Source organism: Melospiza melodia, chromosome 1 (assembly GCF_035770615.1).
Source record: "Melospiza melodia melodia isolate bMelMel2 chromosome 1, bMelMel2.pri, whole genome shotgun sequence".
Taxonomy (NCBI): domain Eukaryota; kingdom Metazoa; phylum Chordata; class Aves; order Passeriformes; family Passerellidae; genus Melospiza; species Melospiza melodia.
Window position 1 is genome coordinate 171,815,226 of NC_086194.1, and position 21,071 is coordinate 171,836,296.

At 49.2% G+C, this 21,071-nt stretch overlaps 1 protein-coding gene across 1 annotated transcript; it reads right to left on the bottom strand.

The window, feature by feature from the left end:
* Window positions 1–725: 725 nt before the first annotated feature.
* ARC (activity regulated cytoskeleton associated protein) lies at window positions 726–6,797 on the bottom strand. Its single transcript, XM_063175064.1, has 3 exons — window positions 3,550–6,797; window positions 2,857–3,023; window positions 726–2,467 (listed from the first exon to the last, which is right to left on the bottom strand). The coding sequence occupies exon 1, from the start codon at window positions 6,295–6,297 to the stop codon at window positions 5,083–5,085; it is 1,215 nt and encodes a 404-aa protein (XP_063031134.1). The 5' UTR covers window positions 6,298–6,797; the 3' UTR covers window positions 726–2,467; window positions 2,857–3,023; window positions 3,550–5,082.
* Window positions 6,798–21,071: the final 14,274 nt, after the last annotated feature.

A 21,071-nucleotide genomic window follows, 5' to 3' on the forward strand; every position in this document is an offset into this window, starting at 1 on the left:
GTTGCATCCCACCCTGGACTATTTTCCCTCATTGGAGAAAGACCAGGGATGGAGCAGGGAATGGGGCTAAATCCATCTGAGTACAAAGATTTTCTGGAAAAGGATCTGCAGAGGCTAAGTCCTTTAGCTGAACATCTTTGTGGCCAATCAATCTATTGCTAAAAATAAACATTTTAGTTTAAAACACTCTGAGCTCCTTTCCCTGCTGTGTTCCCTGACTCCAGCCTGGATAACCCCTGGATGTTTTAGAGGTAATGAACCCAAGGAATTGAGGATGCATCAGATAACAAAGCCCCAGCTCCTGGATCTCTGCTGGGTGCAGGTGCTTATCACTCCCAAAGGCTCTTTGGTTGTCAAATGGAGCTGATTGAAGTTTAATTTCTTTACTTAGTCCTATCTTGCCTCAGTTCTGCTGTGAATTTCTCAAACACAAGTAGGAATGTGACTGTCCTAATTTCAAAGATTCTTCTCTCAGCTGTACCCAACCAGAGCCCTGCAGGATCCACAGTCCCACAAAGGGCAGCTTCCCCCAACCTCATGGGCTACATCTGACTCAGTTTTAAGGTCTGAACAACTCAGGGCATTTCATTTTTTATGTCAACCACATGCTTTTGCTAAGAAAAAATATTCCATAAGCCAAATAACCCCAAATTTTCAGAGGGCAGTAGATACTTGAGTCACCCATGAACCAAGGAAGAAAGAGCAGAAAATGAGGCAGGAAGCAATTGAAGCAGATATTTCAAAGTTTTATTGTATAAATCTACAAAAGGCTTTGCTACAATAGCAAATTGAGTGTAGCACTATTCTACTGGCAGGCTCTAGTGGCTTGGTGTGATCTTGTAACTCCAACATGACACATGAGGAATAAACTGCCTGATCCAGTCAGATCCAGGGCAGGTGATGTCGGCTTACAAAGACCTTTTGGCTTCAACCCCTACAACCTGCAGCAATTCGACGCATTTGCCTTTTGCACAAGGTTGCTTGAATTAATAATATCTCTAGTAAAAATAAAACCTCTAAAGTAGTTTCATCAGTAAATGCAAAAATCGCCTAGGGAGGAAAAAAAAAATGCAGTGGTTGAAATCTGCTAAAGTTCCAGAGGTACAACACATCCACACACTTCTCATTCACGTGACTCTGCCCCAGGAAAATAAACTACCAGTCCTTCCTGGAGAGGCTGGTAATAAAAACCAGGGTGCTACAAGTAAAGCTCCGGTTTGCTGGGAGCGACAATTGAAATCAAATCAGTCCAGGAAATTCAGTTCTGCACACTCCAAAAAGCCAGCTGAAAATGTAAAATAACTCAGGACCAAATGACCAAGTAGCACAGACAGGCTAATTCCCAAAAAAAAGCAGGAAAAATAAAATGCCTATTGAGGCAGTCTAGTCCCTTGGAAGAGACTGTGAAAATAAGCACCTCAAAATCAAATATAATTTAGACCTTAAGATGATGCCCGGGAATCTGCCTTTACATGGTTTTATGGAATTTTCCAGTCCTGGACATTTTTGCTGAGCCTTGTTGGAATGTGCCTTAGGTCCCTCTGGCTTGATTCAAATGCAACAAAACACCACAGAATTTAAGTAATGTGGATTTTTTTGCTCAAAACACACACACACACACATCCCCCACACACCCGCACCCACACACAGGACAGTTGGCTCTGGAAGAGAGAGGAACCAACTGGACCTCTTCGGCTGAGAGATGAACCAAAACTGTCTTGTCCAGCTCAACTCGAGCTCTTTTTGGGCTCCCTGGGTCTGGATGGAAACAGTCACTCCAAAGCCAGCACAAGAACCCCGGTTCTTGCAGTAACTCTGGCCCATGCAGACCCAGAGAGCGCCTGCTGTCTCACAAGGCTCCTTGCTGGCAAGACAGCTGGCCCAGATGTGCAGGCTCCAACAGTTCAGACAAGCATCTGGACCGAGGGATGCTTCTCCAAACTCCGGGAGCCCTTTGAGGTTTGGAACTGATACCCGCATGAAAGGACTCAGGAGAGGTGAGTTACAGCATGGCCAGCGCGGAGGGTTCGTAGCCAAGGCAGGATCAGCCCCCTGGCAAAGTTAATCAGGAAAGTTTTTGTTTTTTTTTTTTCAGTGAGGATCATTTTCTAGTGAAGATTTCTTTAGGTGAGTCCCAGCGGCCCCAGACTGCAGAGATGTGCATAATCCTCTCTTCACAGACAGTCAGCATCCCTGCTGTCCCCAAAGCCTGGACTTGGTTCTTCTGTTCTGGCCTCTTTTCATTCTCAGCACTTTGAGTACCTGGACCAGCTCAGGCTTTTCTTTGTCCAGCTGGAAGCAGCTTCCCAGTTTCATTCTGGCTCTCAGCACCTTGAATGTTTGCATTGCACTGCATGGGAGGCTCTTTGGTGCATGGTTTGCCCTCTGTCTGCCTGCAGCACTTTCTTCTCCCCTGGGAGAGCTCTTGGACACAGAGAAGGAATCTCAGCAACAGCAGCAGGGATTGCTGGAAAAGAAAAAAAAAATGCAACAACTCCTATTAGATTTTTGAAGTGGGGAGAAAGGGGAAATTCTCAGGAGCTGGGATTAAATTTTGCTGTGCCTGCAGCCTGGAGGACCCACCAGGTGTTGGGGTTTAAGGATCTGCCCATGGTCCAGCCAAGGGAAAGCCACAATGTGCAGTGCCTGGAGCATCAATTACTGGGGCTGGTGCTTGGGTTCTGACACCAAGGAGCTGAAATCCCACCTCTCAGGTGGTGCCAGGCTTGCCAGGCTGCTGCAGCCCCTGGGACTGAGTTTCAAGACCAGCACAGCTGTTTGCACTTGGGCTGTTCAATATATTGGGGCACTGGGGGGATTAAGGCAGACCCACAAAGCAATATGGGATGTAATTACCTGTGCCAGTCTTTCCTCCAGGTGGTGGATCTGGCTGTTGGTGGCTGAGGGTCCTGAGAGCAGGTCTGATGTTGAGGCCTTTGTTTTGCAGCTTTTTCTGTGGCTTTCCTCCCAAATGCTGCATGCTGCGAAGTGATTCCTTCTCAGAGGAGGATCTGAGTGAGTCACTGGAAGCAAGAGCAGACAAAGCTTGTAATACACGGCCAGCTCATCCTCAGCAGTGACTCCCACTCCCCCCATCACTCAGCCTGGGTCATTAGTGAGAAATGCTCCTTTTCTCTGCACACTGAGCTGTTGACAAACTGGGAAAGAGTGAGAGGAGAGCTCCCACCATTCCTGAGAAACAGCTCCCAGCAAGGATGCAGAGCAGACCTGCAGCTCCTCTGGGCTGTGCATGGACCTGGGATGTGCTGCCTCAGGTTGGGACTCAGGCCCAGAGGTTCTCCATGAAGGACAAGGCAGATTCTGGGGCTGGGCTAATTAAGGAGCTTCCCATTCTTTTCCCATATTAATTAGAAAGTGCAGGATACTGCCCTCTTTGGAAACTTTTCCCATTCCTGTATTTCCCTTTGGCTGGCTCTCCCTTCCCCTTTCTCCCAACCCCAATGCTTCATATCCTTTTTCTGCTGAGTTTTTATCCCAGTTTCTAGTGGACATTAGCTCTGAGGAGAGAATGCCAGAGAGCTTCCTTACCTTCAGCCTCTTGGAAGAAGTCACAGCAAAGGCCTTCTGAGCCACCAGTGCCACGTGCCACCGCTGTGGCAGTGCCAGAACCATCCCAGGGTCACTCCTGCTGCTGCATCCCCGCTGTTTATTTGGTCTGGAGGTGGATGCAGATGATGCCCAAGATGTGTCCAGCCTCGGGAAGCTTTGGAGAGCCAAACTTCAGGAATGCCTTGCTTCTCTCAGTCCTGTCATCAAGCACTGGCCAAAGGTGAGTGCTGAGCGTTTCCTGTCTCAACATGGAAGAAGTCACAAAGTCCAAGTCCATCTCCATCTGTTGCGAGATGTTGCAGGAATTCCTCTGTGAGCAGACAACACTGTGTCCTCAGGTGCTCCAGGGGTGCCCGGCGTTTCCAGGAGCATTTGGAGTCTCTCTGTGTGAGCAGAAACTCCCTGCAGCAATGCACAGGCTAAAACTGTGCTGGGGCACACAGATCCTCTCTCTTCACTTCTTTTGGCTTTTACATGGCAAAAGCTCCTGTTGTCTCCACACATCAGCATGGAGCCAATTTGCTGCTCTGGGGATATTTTGCTCTGAATTTAGGTTGTGTTTGTTTGTTTCATTCAAAGAATAAGGGGATTTTTTCCTTTCCCTCCCCCCCAGTCTCTCTCAAAAGAGCTCTGGTGTCTCTTCTCTCTACCTTAAACACCCTCTTTTCGCTGAAAGGAAGGAGACTGCTCCTTCAATAAATGAGCTCAGAATTTAATTAGAAAATCTGTTTCCTGCTGAATGCACAGGATAATGTGCAGAGAAAGGATGAAATCTGCCTCTGCACTGCAGTGGCCTTGAACTAGAGTGAGCAGAAACTAAGACAAGAAGTAAACCAGTAAGAGCCTCTTGAGAGGAAACACATTAAAGCAGGTATTAGGTGCAGTGAAATGAAAACCACAGAAAATAATCCAGATTCTTAAAGCTTTCCGTTCCTGAAATAATAGGATTTTTTTTTTCTCTTCTTGAGCCAAAAAATAATCAAAAAATTACTTTAATCCTTTGGAGAAAGTAAGAGCAGGAGATTGCCAAGTGAACAGAAACCCAGAGGTTAATTAAAAACAGGCAAGGGTCAAAAAGAAAGCTGTCTCCTTAGGACAGGAGGGAGGAGAGAAGGAAAAAGAGAGATCCAGATGGGTAGGAACCCTCCACCAACTGCTGCACTCCTGTGAAGTCCTTGAGAGCTGCCAGCGCCGAGCGGCCGCTTCACAAGTTGGGGATTGTCTCTAGTTTTCTTGTCAGGGAATTCTCATAAAATTGGCTGTTCCCCGCAGTGGTGCCAGCAGGGTCCCCAGCACCACAGCATGGCACGGCCTGGGTGAGGGGGGCAGCCCCATCCTGGGGTGCCTCTCCCCCACCACCTCCCTCCCCCCAGGAGCAAAGCCAATCCCTCTGCTCTGGGCTGTTGGACTGAGCACTCCTCAGGTCTCAGCCAGAACTTCCCTCCAAGGAGAAGCTTCCTAAATAAGCCCCCTTTCTCCCTTCCACTGGACCCAGACCCCCCTGAGGGGAGCTCATATGACAGTGGCTGGGGGGCTGGGGGGCTCTGGTTGAGTCCCGTTGCTCGGCACGGGACTGGCAGTGGTTGAGGGGGGCACGGTCTCCACGGAGTCTCCTGGCTGAACCTCAGGGGTCCTCTGTGGGCTGGGCTCCTCAGAGTGCTCCATGTTGCCTTGGACCTCCTTCCCCCTCTGGATCAGCTGCTCTAAGGTCTTGGGCAGGGGGTAGCTCAGGAAACGCTTCAGTTTGGGCTGGAGGGTGCCTACCACGTACTGGATGATCTCCTCCTCATCTGCATCCACATAGAGGGTCTGGTACAGGTCTCTCTTGCGCCAGAGGAACTGATCCAGGGGCTCGCCCTCTTTCTGGGGCAAATCCAGCTCCCTTTTGATGGCATCCCTAGTCAGAGTTCCCTCGCTGTACTGCAGGAACTCCTTCTTGAACTCAACCCAGTTTTTGACGGAGTCCTGCTTGTACTCCCACCACTTTTTAGCTGGGCCGTTCATGTGGTTTTGGATCTGAGACAGCCAATACTCCTCCGTTCCACCCACCTGCTTTAAGTATTCCTCCAAGTGGCTCAAGAACTCCCGGGGATCCTCAAACACCTGGGTCTCCACCGGGGAGGCTGGAGCATCCTCGGACACGGAGACCCACTGGTAGGAATCGTGGCCCTGGGGGATGCTGGGCACCTCTCCAGGAGGAGGGGTCAGGGCATACATCTGGCTCATGTCCAGGGCATAATCATAAATCTCTCCCTCACTCGGCCTTATCTCCGGGCCTCCCACCCCGACGGACACCGTCTGCTTGCCCTGCTCCCCAGGGCAGTATTTGCCTCCCATGGACTCCAGGCGGTCAGCCCACTTTTCCAGGCGGAAAAAGACCTCCTTCCAAACATTCATCTCCCTCTTGACCCACCTCTCCAGGTGGGCAATGGTCTCCTGGCATCTAATCAGGCAGGCCTTGATGGACTTCTTCCATCTCTGATTTTCAGTTGGGACATGGTCCTCTAAGTTGTTCTCCAACTTCCCCACGGATTTCTGCAACCCCTTCAGTTCTCGCTCCACCTGCTTGGAGACCTCTGTCAGGAGGTGCCGGTGGGTCCTCCGGACATGCTCCAGCATTTCTGCCCTGCACTTCCCTATCTGCAGGATCACATTGGGCTTGTTGGCAACTCCACGGTGCCCCTGGAAGGAGTGGACGCCCGCGCTGGTGACATTGTCCAGCTGCATGGCTCCGACCGTGCGAGTGGCAAACACAGAAAAACTGGGTAATAAGCCCCTGGCACTAAAGCTGGATCCCAAAAAACCCCACCACAACACTTCCTGAGAGACACACAGAGACTTCTAAACCCCCCTCCAAGGACTTTTGGACACAAACACAACCCAATCAGATATCACCGCAGAGCGAGCTGGTCGGTCCACGTGGATCCCAGAGAGAGTTGTAGGCAAATTTCTCCCGGTGCCAAGCTGGAAACGCCGGTCTCACGTGTTCAGGGGAGTCCCAGAGAGAACCAGGATCCTCCAGGAACAGAGAGAGAGAGGAGTTGGATAGGATGTCCAATCCCGCTGGGAATCTGGAACGCCGCAAAGTCCCCGCCGGAGGAAAAATCACAAGAGATGCACAAGCTGGAAGCTGCAGCAAAAAATCCGGGTGATTTCTCCTCGGGCAAACTAGGTGAGTCGAAAACCGCTTTCACTGGAGATGCTAAGAGCTGCTTCTCCTCCCTGTCTGAACTGCCACTAGTCCAGGCTCCTCCATCTACTTATACTCCACGCAGCTCAACATGTGGGTGGTGCCCAGCCTCCTCCGGCACTCTCAGCGCAGCGTTCATTGGAGGAAAAGCGAGGCCGGTGTCTGTGGCAACCCAGATTTTGGCAGCCTCCCCTCGCTTGCCACCCCCTCGCTCACGCCCCCAGACTCGACGCGAGAGAAGCGCTTGAAAGGTGCTGGAGAGACAGTTGGAGAGATGGATGAGTAATCGCACCTTCCGCCTCTAGGAGCGCAGGAAAAACACTTATTCCTTCCACAACTCTTTACTCAGCAAGGTCATCATTAACATGCGTCCCCTGGCAGGGCTCGGGGAGGGCGGGACGAGGAGGAATGCGGTGTGTCAGACGCCCCCGCACACCCCCTGAGCTCACCACACACACACAGGGTGAGCTCACTCCTCATGCAAATGCCTGGGAATGGTGGAAAATCAGCAGCAGGAAAAAAAGAAAAAAAAAAGAAAAAAAAGGGGAGAGAAGAGAAAGGAAAAGCAAAGGGGGGGGGGGGGATGCAGAGGGGGAAACATTCAAAGGAGCCACTTCAGCACAAATTGGAGCACTCTGGACTTTCTCAGGCTTTGGTGGGTGGGAGTCATCCCCGTGGCTTAATTGCACCAGACCAACCACTATCTTGGGAATTTTGGGTGAGGGAGGGGGACGACATCCTGGACTTTTTTACACCGAATTAAATCCGCCCATCAAAAGCCTGTTCTGTACTTAGCTTTGAATCAGATGCTTAATCAGTGAGCCAGCCCACCAGCGCAGATGAAGCTACATTTGTTCTTCGCTTCTTGACAAGGCAGGAAAAGCCAACCATAAAAGGAATCTCCGGGTCTTACATAAGGCAGAGATAAAGGATTCCCTAATCCGAGAGAGTTTCCCCGCTGCCGGAACACCCTCGGGGAGGTGCTGAGGACATCTGGGGCCTTCTCGTCCTTTCCCAATGCCAGTGGCCAGAGGCAGTGGGATGCTGATCCATCGGGATAATCCCAAAAGGGGGTTTGAGCCTGTTGGCAGCTGGGGGTGCCCTGCCTATCCTCAGGATGGTGGGCAGTGTGCCAAGGAGGCTTAAGGTGGGTCCTCACTCCCAAAGCTCCTGGCTCGGTGGTTCCTGGTGGGAATTCAGCCATCCCAGAGGAGCAAAAAGAGGAGGAGGAGGCAGAGGGTGTTTCAGTGAAGTCCTGCTGAAAGGAGGTCCCGGTGAGTTCAGGTTAAAGCAGAATCACAAACTGGTGGTGGTTAATTTGAAGGGTGTGAGGGGCAAGGGTCAGGATTTCCTTTTTTGCCCACAAATCTGTGTGGTGCAGGAGGGTCCATGTCTGTCCCCTAGCAGGTGATGGCTCTCAGGGGACAAGGGGGTTACTTAGGGCAGCAGCAGCTGACCTAGGAGGGCTGCATGGTTTGGTTGAAGGGAGGGGAGGGAAAGAATAGCACAGTGAGTGGGGAAGGGGACGAAACCCTGAGGGTGTAACACAGAATTCCTAATCCAGCAGCCCCTCCCAGTGCCACTTCTTCTGACTGCCCTCTGCCTCGCTTACTTCTTCAATTTCACCCAGTTTTCTTCAGCACAAGATTTTAGGGCAGCTGTGGTTGTGTTCAGGGAAAGTCAAACATCAATCACTTGAGGGGTTGGGAGAGATCTGGAGCCTTTTATGCTGCGGTCTCAGTGCCCCAGAATCTGCCTCAAACCTCCTCTGGCAGGAAGAGATAACACGGACTGGGAGAGACTCTGCAACCTTTGTACCTCTGGATTGGTGCAAAGATCTTCCCTGGAGAGCTTTTCACCCAGGAACCCCAGAAATGACCCCTAGGATCAGGACAATATAAAGTGGCATTAACTCTGTGAAATGACCTGGATTCAGCCTCTCCTTGTCCCATCAAATGCCAGAGTCTGGGACGGAATGGCTCCTAAACCTGCTCCAATAAATGTGACCCTTTCCAGGCCCTGCTGCCTCTCTTTGCCCCTCCTTTGCTTTTCAGCTGGGGAGGAATCCTGGATCTGACTGGCCTTGTTTGACACTCAGTGCAGGATCTCAGGATTATTAAGGATGAAGGGGACTCAGGAGGTTTCTACCTCAAACTCCTACTCTGAGCTGAGTCAGCTGCTGGGTCAGCTGAGATGGTTTCACACACTGAAAACTTCAGGGATGGCGATTGCTCGGAGGGAAAACATTTCTCCTTGTACCCAAACTGAGTGTCCTGTTGGAATTTGGAGCTGCTGCCCCTTGTCCTCTCACTAGCCACCAAAAAGATCCTGATTTTATCTCCTTAATAACCTCCCCCCAGGGACAGGGCACTGCTGTTAGGTCCCCCAAATCCATCACTTCTCCAGTGTCTAATCCCACATCAGGCACCAGCTCTGACCATCCCAATGGCCTGAACTCATTCCCTATGATCAGTGTCATGTGTTAAGCGGCCCAAACCTGATTGCAGCAGCTAAATATGATCCAAAATTCTCTGACTGGAGGGGGATAATCCCGTCCATGATCTCCTGGCTGTATTTATTTTCCCATCATCCAGGATCATTATTTTGCTACCAGGACACACTGCTGTATCATTCTCAGCCGTGCTGAGCACGGGTCCAGTTTTCCCAGTCTGCTGCTGCCCAGGGACTCTTTTTTCCCCCCAGAAATCCCAGAATTAGCCCTTGCTGAACATCACCATGTTTCTCTTGGCTCTTCCCTCCAGCTTTTCCAGGTCTCTGGGTTAATCTCATTCAGCCTGCTTTCACAGAGCTCTCCCCCTAATCACTCTCCTCCTAATTCTGTGGAGGTGGTGGGGGAGGTGGGAGAAGCGAGGACGAATGGGGGTTTTCCTTCTGGACCTGCTGGGGAACGGAGTTGCTGATTAAGACGTGTGTGATAAGCATTTTCTTTGTATTTTCTAATTAAAGTGAGGTGCGTGGGAAGAGGAGGAGGAGAGAGGGGAGCCGGAAGCCAAGGGAGGAGGGAGATGTGGAGCGAGGTGATGGAGAGAGGCAATTTGAGGCAGACAGGCAGATTCCAGGCACAGAGAGGCAGACAGGCATGGAAGGACAGGATCCACATAATGGGACAGGATAGGGAGGAGGCAGAATTCTTCTGGGTGGCCACAGGGTGTCCAAGGTAAAGAGAGGGGCAAGAAGAGCAGGAAGGAAAGTGGGAAGTGAGGATGAGGGCGAGCAGTTTGCTCCAAAAGAGCTCTGCTGAAGCAAGGGAAGGAGAGAAAATAGCAAAAAAGCCACATCTCAGAGCTCAGCAGGGATGGTGTCAACGTGGGTTGTCTCCCTAGAGCTTCCTGGAGAGTTTTAAAGCACCGGAGGTTAGGATCAGATCCAAAAAAAAAAAAATGAGGAGAGAGAAAGGGAAAAGCCAACAGACCAAATAAAGGCAGCAAAAAGGAGCATGTGGCAGTGAGCAGCTACTGAGTCTTCCCCTGAGGGGAGTGGGACCCGAATAAAGGGACACTGAGTCACTGGCACCTTCCCTGGTGCTATCACTGTCTGCTGAGGACACCAGAGCCTGGTGGCACTCACCCCTTGGCATCACTTCAGGCTGTGGGCTCTCTCTGCCTTAGAACAAATGTGTTTGGTTTAGGGGTTTTTTTGGGGGGGTTGACAGGCCTTTGCCACCTCATCTGGATGAGTGTTCTGCTCAGAGGCTCCTTATGGCAGGAGATGTCACTCCTTGGAGAGCTGTGAGCAGATGAACCTGGTGGGTGGGCGAGAAGGGAGAGATCCCGAGGGAAACTTGGAGAAGTTTCTGGTGCAGCTGATTTTGTGCTGCACACGCTCTGAGGAGCTCTGGTGGATGCTGAAGTGCCCTCCTGTGCTGCCAGGGTCCCTCCCCGGTTGTGCACTGAGATGTTCATTGTGTTCCTCCTCGGAATCGCTGTCTGGAGGAGCCTTTCTTTCACCCAGGACTCTTTGAAGCACCTGAAATTGGAAGCATAAAGCCATGTGGGCAATTCATCCCATATTCTTGCAGGAACTAATATCTTCTAGTGGTGAACAAGGGATTTGCTGCATTATCCTATATTCCCCGTGCTAGAATTTTCCCTTTCCCTTCCATAATTGCTTCCTCTTTCTAGAAGAAAAAAAGAAGAAAATAAGAAACCACATTTTACCCCCATCTGCCTCCGCATCCTTTCAATCCCTAATAATTCTCCTACAGCTCACCAGACAATGCTGCCCAGTCATTTGTTTGGTAGCAAAACCCTCGGAAGGAAATAAAATTAAGAAGAAACCAAGGTGTTGGGCTTTTAAATTCGCGAGGAAACGAAAGAGGGAAAAGAATAGCACATTAAATTTGCACCATACGTTTCTATTCATCCATGCCCAACCCTGGAACACTTTATTGCACTGGAGCTGGCACTCACAACGCAGAGTTTTGCTTTTAAAACATGGCTCACACGTCAGTAGGTCCTTTGTTCTCGGCCACCCATTGTCCCCCAGGCCCACTTCACTTACTGGGAGGGTGTGGAAGCAATTGGGAGTCTGAGGGCATCCTGCTATCAATATTACCCCATAATGGTGATTGTTATTAGTGCCACTCCTTCTGGTGCAGAATTCTCTCTGCAATTCCTTTTCATCTGGAAAGCCCTACTTTGAGAGGACGATAAAGTGCTTTGTTTTCCAACTAAAAATATCTCCCGCGTTTTGTAATTCTCCCCTCTTCTTATTTAATGAGGTGTTTGTTATTTTGGTTTCCTTGCTGGGCAGAGGAAATCTTAATGAGTCTCTTCTTGTGCTGCTTTTTTGCCTCCTCAAGCCTGCCTGAGGCTAAAAGCAAGGAAGTCAAAGGAGGTATCAGCATTTTTCACACTCTGGCATTAGCTGTTATGACCCTCCCGAGGTCAACACAAATAGAAAGACATCTCCAAATGAACTTCATTTTCCTCCCCTGCACAGCCGTGATGAGCTGGAAAAACACATTTGTCGCCCTGTCAGGAGGGCCTGGTTCACAACTGGTTTGTGACATTTCTTCTGCCACGTTTTACAGCTGAGTTTGGCCCACTTTGGGCCTCACACTTGACTCCTCGCCCACCTGCCCCCTTTCAGGGTGTCCCTCTAAGTGCTCCAGTAAAAGTTTCTGATTTTAATGCTTTTTTTTTTTTACTCCTCCTCAGCAGCAAACACTGCAAATCACGGGTCTGCTAAAAAAAGGGAGAGCACTGGGGTGGCTGTGAGGAGCAGACCTGGTTGCTCTGCTGGTGTGGCCTTGCTGACAGAGTCCCACCAGGCCAGGAGAGCTCTGCTCCCTCTGCTCCTCATCCTCTGCCATCATCCCATGGAGATCTACAGATAATTTGTGGCCCGTGGAGCCATTCCCCTCCTCTCCTACATCCCATTTCAATCTGGGCTTCACGTTGACACCCCCAAGGCCCTGTGAGAGGAGTGGTGGTGGTGGTGGAGCACTGGGATTTCACAGCCACACAAGGAAAATGGGGCATGGTCCTTGCTGGTGGCATCAAATCCTACCCTTGATGATGATGATTCCTGTGGTGACCAAGGGAAGCTGTGCAGACAGAGGATTTTGGCTGTACCAGCTGCTCAGGTGATGAGGAGTGAGGGGCTCAGGCTGCTCCAGACCTTTCCTCTGCTGGTGTGGCCTTGCTGACAGAGTCCCACCAAGCCAGGAGAGCTCTGCTCCTCATCCTCTGCCATCATCCCAAGGAGATTTACAGATAATTTGTGGCCCAGGGAGCCGGTTCCCTCCTCCCCTGCACCTCATTTCATTCTGGGCTTCACGTTGACACCCCCAAGGCCCTGTGAGAGGAGGGATGGTAGTGATGGTGGAGCACTGGGATATCACAGCCACATGGGGAAAATGGGTCATGGTCCTTGCTGGTGGCATCAAATCCTACCCTTGATGATGATGATGATTCTTGTGGTGGCCAAGGGAAGCTGTTCAGCCACAGGATTTTGGCTGTACCAGCTGCTCAGGTGATGAGGAGTGAGGGGCTCAGGCTGCTCCAGACCTTTCCTGCTCCTGCTCATCCTGCTGCTCCCATGCTAAGCGTCTCTTTCACTTTTCTCAGCACTTACATGGATTCTTTTCTCCTGCCCTAGAGCACATGGGAAGGACTTTAGGGGTGCTGGGGGTCTCGTTTACCATCACCGAAGTTAGGCTGGCTCGTGGAAAGATTTCCATCTTCAGACTCGCTGCTATGGGCTGTGGGGAGGATAGAGAAATGGGATTGTCCTGTGGCCGTAAGAGAAAATCCTGCCTTGTGGTGGTGAGCAGCCAGAGTTGATTCCATGGAGAATCCACCACAGCCCCTCTTCCACATCCAAATTACAGATTCCTGCCTCTTCTGTGAGTGGCAGCACCTCTGTTTCCATGAGGAAATACACCTGGGGAAGCTAAGGAATGCTCAGGAAAGAACACCTCAGGTACTGCAGGTGTTCTCCAAGGTATCATCCAGACATTTTTCTCCCTGCCTGAACCACTGATCAGTTACTGCCTTGCTCAATGGATGGATGGTTTTTCTCTCTCCAGGAACACCTAAGCCCTCACCCTCTAAATGTTTTATTTTCCCTCATTCAGGCTGAAATCCCAGAGCATTTCCAAACCTGTCCAGGATGTGGCCACAGAGGTGTCTTTGGACAACACCTCAGACAGGTTTAAAGCCACATTCTGCCAAATTTTGCACCAGGATTTCAACCCAAGTGTCCTCAGTGATGGGACATTCCTTAAAATGAAGGGAAAACCTCAATGGTTTATTACAACTCACTTTGTGGCCATAGTTTGTACTTATCTCTGAACAGGGATGTGTGTCTGTCTGTCTGTCTGCATTGGACTCCATCGGGACATTCCAAGGGACACTAGGGGGACATGGAGCCTTTCCACGATCACATCAGGACACCAGGCTAATGTTCCCAACCTAACCTGTGTCCCCAGGGCTCTGTCAGCTCCCTGCTCTCACAGCCATCGCCACCATGAAGACACAAACTAGGCCACTGCTCTCCTCTTTTTAGCAGTTCTGTCACCAAGTTGTGACTCAATTTACCTTTTTTTTCCACCTTTCCATCTTGCTTCTCCTTCTTCTAAGCTGTTTCCCCTATTTTTGTCCCCACCAAGCATCTCTGTTAACAAAAGATTTCCTCTAAGCATCCTCGCTAATCTTGCTTAGCCACAGGGAGCCACAGCTGGAGTCAGTGCAGAAATTGTCCCCTTGTCCCAAGGAAACAACAGAGCACCTGCAAAGAGGCTCCTGCATCGCTGGGAACAGCAGGGGTGATGCCAGGACATTTCTGGAATAAAGGGAGCCTCATTCAGCACATCCTCATCCCAGCCCAATTCTACCAGCGTTCCCATTTCCTTTATTTAAGTACCTGTAAATGAGAGATGGGTAATTAGGGCCCGCAGGGAAGCTTGAGGGAAACAGAATAACGTGAGAAGCAAGCAGCAGACTGTGCTAATTTCTTCCTTCCAAATCTAGGAGGCCCCAGACGTCACTAAAAGCTTTATTAAAACAGGGGTGGGAGGAGCTGGGGAGTGAGTTGCTGTGGAAAGTTTTTCAGGAGTTCCTTGCTCCAAAAACCCCTCACGACTCCTCAGCACATCACTTCCCCAACTCTGAACGCAACTCCTTGGTGGTCTCAGGCTGGAGGTCACAGAATCCTAGAAAAGTTTGGGTTGGAAGGGAATTTTGAAGGGCATTAAGCTCCCACCCCTTTTCCATGGGCACATTCCATTAGTCCAGGTTGCTCCAAGCCCCATCCATCCTGGCCTTGAACACTTCCAGGGATGGGATATCCACAGGATTAGAAGCATAAACTTGGGACAGGAGTGATCTTGACACCAATCTGTTCCTCGTCCTCACAAAATCATTGGAATATTATTCCATCTCCCTTCTCCTCAGGTTGTCTTTCAAGAGGGCTGGTCATATCTAGAAAAAAAAAAAAAGCTGCTGATGGAAATGTTTGTCCACATAGATCTGTTGGATCTTAGCAAGACCAAAAAGGGGAAAGAATAATACTGAAAACAAGGGGGGAAGGGAGGAAAGAAAATGAAGAGAGAGAGAGAAAAAAAGGGGGAATAAAAAAAAGGAAAGAAAACAGGGGAAAATAGGAAAAAAAAATCTAACAGTATAGTGACAGTCAGAGTTACTTGAGCCTGATTTTAGTGACAGATCCCTAAGGATTGCAGAATTTTTTGTTCGTGTCCCTCAGACATGAACAAAAATGGGATGATCCCGCTGTAGGGCAGTCGGGATGGGATGGGATGGGATGGGATGGGATGGGATGGGATGGGATGGGATGGGATGGGATGGGATGGGATGGGATGGGATGGGATGGGCAGCACTCCCCTGTGCTGTGCTCCTGCTCCCAGCCTGGCGGATGCTGGGGAGGCGCTGGCAGCTCGCTCCCAGCACAATGGGATCGAGCTCTCCATGGATCCCCGCAGGAATGCTGCGACAGAGAAAGGGAATTTGGGGGGGGGGGGATTCAGGGTAATTCCTCCAGCCCTGCCAACCCTTCCCTGCCCTCACTCCCCTCTCACACAGAGCGCTGACCTTCCCCGAGGAACCTCAGCCCCCGCTGCGGGGGGAGGATGCGCTATCCTGGATTTCCCACCCTGCTCCCCCCTTTTTCCTTTTTTTGTTTTCTTTTTTTTTTTTGTTTTCGAGCAGGGGAGGGAGGGGAGGGCGAGGCGAAGCGGCAGCTCGGCGGCGTTAATGGGTTCCTTGAGGAGAAGCCGAGGGTAGAGCATCCATCCATCCATCCATCCCTGCAGGTACCTGGAGAGCCATGAGCCATTCCCGGGATGAGGCATCGGCGGTGGGTGGGAATGCGGGGGGAAACGGGGGAGTGGGAGAGGGGCAGACAAAAGGGAGGGATGAGTAGTGTGTGTGTGTGTGTTTGTGTGCAGGGGGATCTGCCGCACGCTCCTGCCTTTCTTCCACCTGCCTGCCAACACCCAGATGCCGGGTGAGCTTTCCAGGGGGGTGAAAATGAGCCACGGCAGCACCCCCAAGGCGTTGCTAAAATAAGGATGCTGTGGGCACGGTTCCCCCCCAGGTGTGGTGCCTACTCTGGGGTGGGTTAGAGCCAGGTTTTCTCCTCTTTTAGAGATGCATCAGGGAGGGGGAGAGAGCCCCTGCAGTGCTGCTTTGCTCAGAGCTAGGAAGGCTCTCTGAAGGGATCATACAATCCTAGAATCCTAGGTGCAATCCTAGGATTGGGGTTGGATTGGGATGTAAAAATAAATAATAATAAATAATATAAAAATAATCCCATTCCAACCCCCTGCCATGGGCAGGGATACCTTTCTCTAGACCAGGCTGGTCAGAACAATGTTTTGGGAATTTGTGACAGAAGGGGAAACCCTGAGATTTGGTGTTTTGTGGCCTCCACAATACACACAGGAAGATCCTTCCTTCCCATCCACTGCTGGTTCTCCAAAATCCTTCAACTCCCTCCCCAAGTTCTGTGAGGGTGACGCAATCTTGCCTTGCCAGGATACCCCCAGGTTTCTGTCAGTGGTCGTGCAGGAATTGTAGTGAACATGAAATCTCTACCCAAAGCTTGAGTTTAAGTGGGAATGAGGAGGTGGAGGTTGTATTAAAATCATGTTTGTCACTTACATAGAATCATGGAATTGTTACTGTTGGAAAATCCCTGTATCACTGGCACAGGTTGCCCAGAGAAGCAGTGGTTGCTCTATCCCTGGAAGTGTCCAAGGCCAGGTTGGATGGGGCTTGGAGCAACCTGGGATAGTGGAAGGTCCATGGCAGGGAGTGGAAGTGGATGATCTTTGAGGTCCCTTCCAATCCAAACCATTCCATGATCATCAGTGATCAAATTCAACGATCAACAAGTGCAGCTATGAACCCAGCACCACCACTGTGTTCACCACTAAAATATGTCCTCAAATCATTAAAAATTAGTCTGGTTTTGTCCAAAACAGACATAGGATAGGGTTCCCTTCCCAGGAATTTTGGGAAACCATATTCAGAGCACGTCTATTTTAACTGGGACACGAATTGTGGTTTCTTCACAGCTGAAGAGTTCTGACCCCCACATCAGCAACTACCCAACCTCTGCAAGAGCTTTGCATTTTGGATAACAATAAACATCCATCAGGCCAGACCAAGGTATCAACCTGACTGTCTTAAACCTCAGAATACACACCCCAGGCAATGCATCCCAGCAGGAAAGCCAACACCAGAGAATTGTTTAGGTGGGACAACACCTCTAAGATCATGAAGCCCAACCAATAAACCAGCCCTGCCAATGTCCCCAAGTGCCACATCTGCACATCTGTTAAATCTCTCCAGGGATGGGGACTCCATAACTGCCACATCCATCTCCCTGACTGTGCACATTTGGTCACACAGAACACACAGAGATGCCACCAGGAGTGACCAAGCCTTGCTCTGACCCATAAGTGTTCACCTAAGGCACAGAAGTCCAGACCAAGAAAGGACCTGAACTCACCACACCCAGGCTGAGCACCCCTAAGAGCACCTTATTTCCTTTCTCAGCCCCAAAAACAGAGGGTTTCCCCTCAGGCTGTTTGGTCTGGATGAATTTGTGGTTTGCACTGAAGTCTTGTGGGTTTAGGGGAGACCCCTGAGGCTCAAAAAGCAATTACCCCAGAGCTTCCAGGTAGAGTCCTGCCTTGTTTCTGAAAGGACACCCCCCTCTCCTTAATTTGGGCACTGAATGACCAGAACAGAACTTTCTTGCTCCTCTTCTCTCCCCAAGTACTTGTACAAGACTGCCTGTGACATTTAGAGCAGCTAAAATTATCTCAATTAAATATCTCCACTGGTTTCCCTTTGTTCTCTTTTCCTTTCTAGTTCTTTCCTTCCAGACAGCTGGAACATATTCTTTAGACACTCTTTAAAGACAAAAGGGAAAAAATAAAAACCCTCCCTACCTCAAAAACCCAACAACTAAATCTCATGTAGCTTCAGCCCAGCTTTATTTAGAAACACAGTTGAAATAAATGTTGAGAATATTTTATGTTGCTCCAGGATTCATCCATTACAGACTAGAGAGTGCCCAATAAAGTAATTCCTTTGTGGATTGCAGGTCTGGTGGAGGTGTGGGAGAAAGGGATAAAGTGTTGTGCACTGATTTTTGGGGGATACTTGGTACCATGAGACAAAACTCGGCCTTGTTGGCCTCTGTGATGTTCCTCCTCTTGCCCACATGTTCATCCTGACAACACCTGGTCCTGTTGACTGACCTTTAATCTTTACAAATTCCCTGCCAATCTGTTCTGGGAGTGAAAATTCCTTCCCAGCATGAAATTTGGCAGCTGCCTCATCCCTGTGCCTGAAGCATGAATCACCAGAGTTAAGTAACAAACCCGTTTATACATCAAGACACAATCACTGTCCATGCAATCATTCTGTGTTTTTCAATGTGAAGCCCATTATTTGTACATTCTGTTTATATTCATCTTCCCCCCCCCTCCCCTTTTCTTCCATTATTTTTTTCCCCCTGTACCTTCTGGATGTTTTGCAAAACAATGAAAAAACTTCAGAAGGAGGCTGGGATGTTAACCAGAGGCGGAAAATATCTCCTAGCCCCCAAGAATGGTTGTTTACTATTAATTTTAGGAGTTTCTGGGAAATCTCTCAGGGAACCTCACCAAAGAATGTTTGGCAAGAACAATTGGTTCCCTAATGAGGTTCAGGCCCACCTGGTTTGTGTATTAATATCTTATAAATATATTAACACACCCCTACACACATTAAAACACCTGTTATTTTTTACAAATATTTCCTTGGTGCTGCTCTTCTGTCTTTTTAGCACCTATTTCATTCTTGTGGTCTATTAGTCATTAAATAAGTGATTCCCAAATGTGTTTGGTTTATTCTGCTGAAAATGAAGTTTTGCTGGGTTGACATGGCAGTGGGTGATCCATATTGGAAGGAAGATGTGGGGAAGGCAGAGGCACTGAGAGTTTGTGGGGGCAGAGCAGGATCTGCCAGTGTTATTAAGGCTGGGGAAAGCAGCAGGGCTTGTGCTGAACTGCAGCATTGCAATATTCAGGAGCTGGCACAAAACAAATTTAGGACAAGGCTTGTGTCTCCCAGTGCTTGCTCCAAGATTTTCAGACAAGGTTTCTCCTGCTGCCTGGTCAGGCTGTGTCCATGCAGGACACAACCATGGACATGGACATTGCCCTCTCTTTTCCACACAGAGCTCAGGTGCCCTCATCCAGCTCAGAAAGTTCTGCCTTAAATGCGTTCCTTTGTCTGAAACTATGATTTGGTGAGCACAGACCTCTGCTTTCCCAAATTTTCTCTTCCAGTCCGAGTGAAATGCATCCAAGATGCTGCCCAGAGAGCTGTGGCTGCCCATCCCTGGAAGTGTTCAAGGCCAGGTTGGGCAGGGCTTGAAGCAAGCTGGGATAGTGGAAGATCCATGGCAGGGAGATGGGAATGAGATGATTTTTAAGGTCCCTTGCAACCCAAACCATTGGAGGGTTCTAAGAGCTCTCAGGTCTCTTGTCGCAGACAACTTTTATGAAAAATCCTTTCCTTAGGATTTTTCCTCCTGAGAAGCTGAGAGGCCTCAGGAACAAAATGTAAACAATGATTATCTGCTGCTGTGGAATACAACCGGTGGATCTGTGATTGGTCTCATGTGGTTGTTTGTAATTAATGGCCAATCACAGCCCAGCTGGCTTGGACACAGAGCCCGAGCCACAAACTTTTGTTATCATTCCTTTCTTTTCTATTCTTAGCTAGCCTTCTGATGAAACCTTTTCTTCTATTCTTTTAGTATAGTTTAATGTAATATATATATCATAAAATAATAAATCAAGCCTTCTGAAGCATAGAGTCAGATGCTCGTCTCTTCCCTCATCCAAGAACCCCTGTGAACACCGTCACAGTCTCTCACTTTGAGAACTACTAAACACTAAAACATTGTTTTTCTCAGAAAAAAAAGGGGGTTAAATCTGGGGACAACTTAAATTCCAGGTCTGGGTTTTGTTCTCACTGGGCCTCCCTAGCAGTGAGTTTGTGGTTATTTCACCACAGGGCAGATTGCAAATACTCATCCAGGCCCAGATTATTTCTGCATTCCTCCACCCAAGCTCTGTGTTTACAGCACAGGGATACTGCACCTCAGGAGAGCAGAGCTGTTATTCATAGCCTGAATTCCTAACTTAAAAAAAAAAAAAAAAAAAATTAAAGAACCCAGAATGCCACCCCCCCTGAATGATGGACTGACAATCTCAGCATCTTTTAGACATCAGACTTCAGGAGGGAGAGGAAATGGCTGTGTGACAGGCAGAGTTTGGCAGCTGGGCTTCATTAACTCTGTTTTTCAAAGCTGCATTTGTGTCTCCAGCATAACAATGATGTTATCACAGGCCTCATCTTCCATCCCCTCACAGCCATTGTGGTGGGAAGGACCCCAGTGCCCTTTGGGCCATTATCTCTTTCTTTCCCTAACATATTAAACTGCCATCAAAGAAGAGTTTTGCAAATATGGTTTGTTGCTTATCACAGCCTTACATTTCAGAGGTGCTGCTGCTGTTGCATGTTTTGTACAGTTTTATTTTCAAGCAGTCCATTTTTCCCCTAATGGGCTCACTTGGGGGTCTGTTCAACCAGAGGAGAAAATGGAGCTGAGCAAACTTCCTGCTGAGAGACCTTTACAAACCTCAAGAAACCTTTCTCAGAAACAGAAGTTCCACGTTTCCTAATGAGATCATTTTCATAAAAGTCTGGGGAGAGAGAGCAGAAAGAGAAAATAGTGACAGCAAAATAGAGATAATCACTAAAAATGATTTTCAAGTAAACCAAGAGCCCTCTTGGTGTAATGAGACAGAAAAATTTCAAGAAGCCTGAAGGAAGAACATGTGTTTTTTATGACACATCAGAGCCAAGTCAGGGAGTGAAAAGCAATCACATCCCAACCCTGCAGCTGGATGTCACTCCCCTGGTACAGAGTTGAGGAAAGAGCGAGGAAATGCAACAAAAATCCATCGAGGCAGAACGTGGTGCCAGGATGTGTGCAGGAAAAACTAACATGGGTGACAAATTTGATGTGCTGGGTTGGGTGAAAAAGGTCACCTCTCTGTGCCTCCTTCTGGGTGATGCCCCTGTCCAAGCTAAAAAAGAGTGAATTGCACAAGAGGTGGTGAATCCGGACTGGAACACAAAGGCATGCATGGCTCTGGACAGGGAGGTTGGGATAATTTGGTGGTAACTCTCAGCAAATCATGGAATCACAGAATGGCTCGGAAATGAGTTGGAAAGGACTTAAGGATCATCTACTTCCA

Bases quoted from the DNA above. Each gene is read 5' to 3' on its own strand.
- ARC (XM_063175064.1), bottom strand. From the start codon at position 6,297: ATGCAGCTGGACAATGTCACCAGCGCGGGCGTCCACTCCTTCCAGGGG.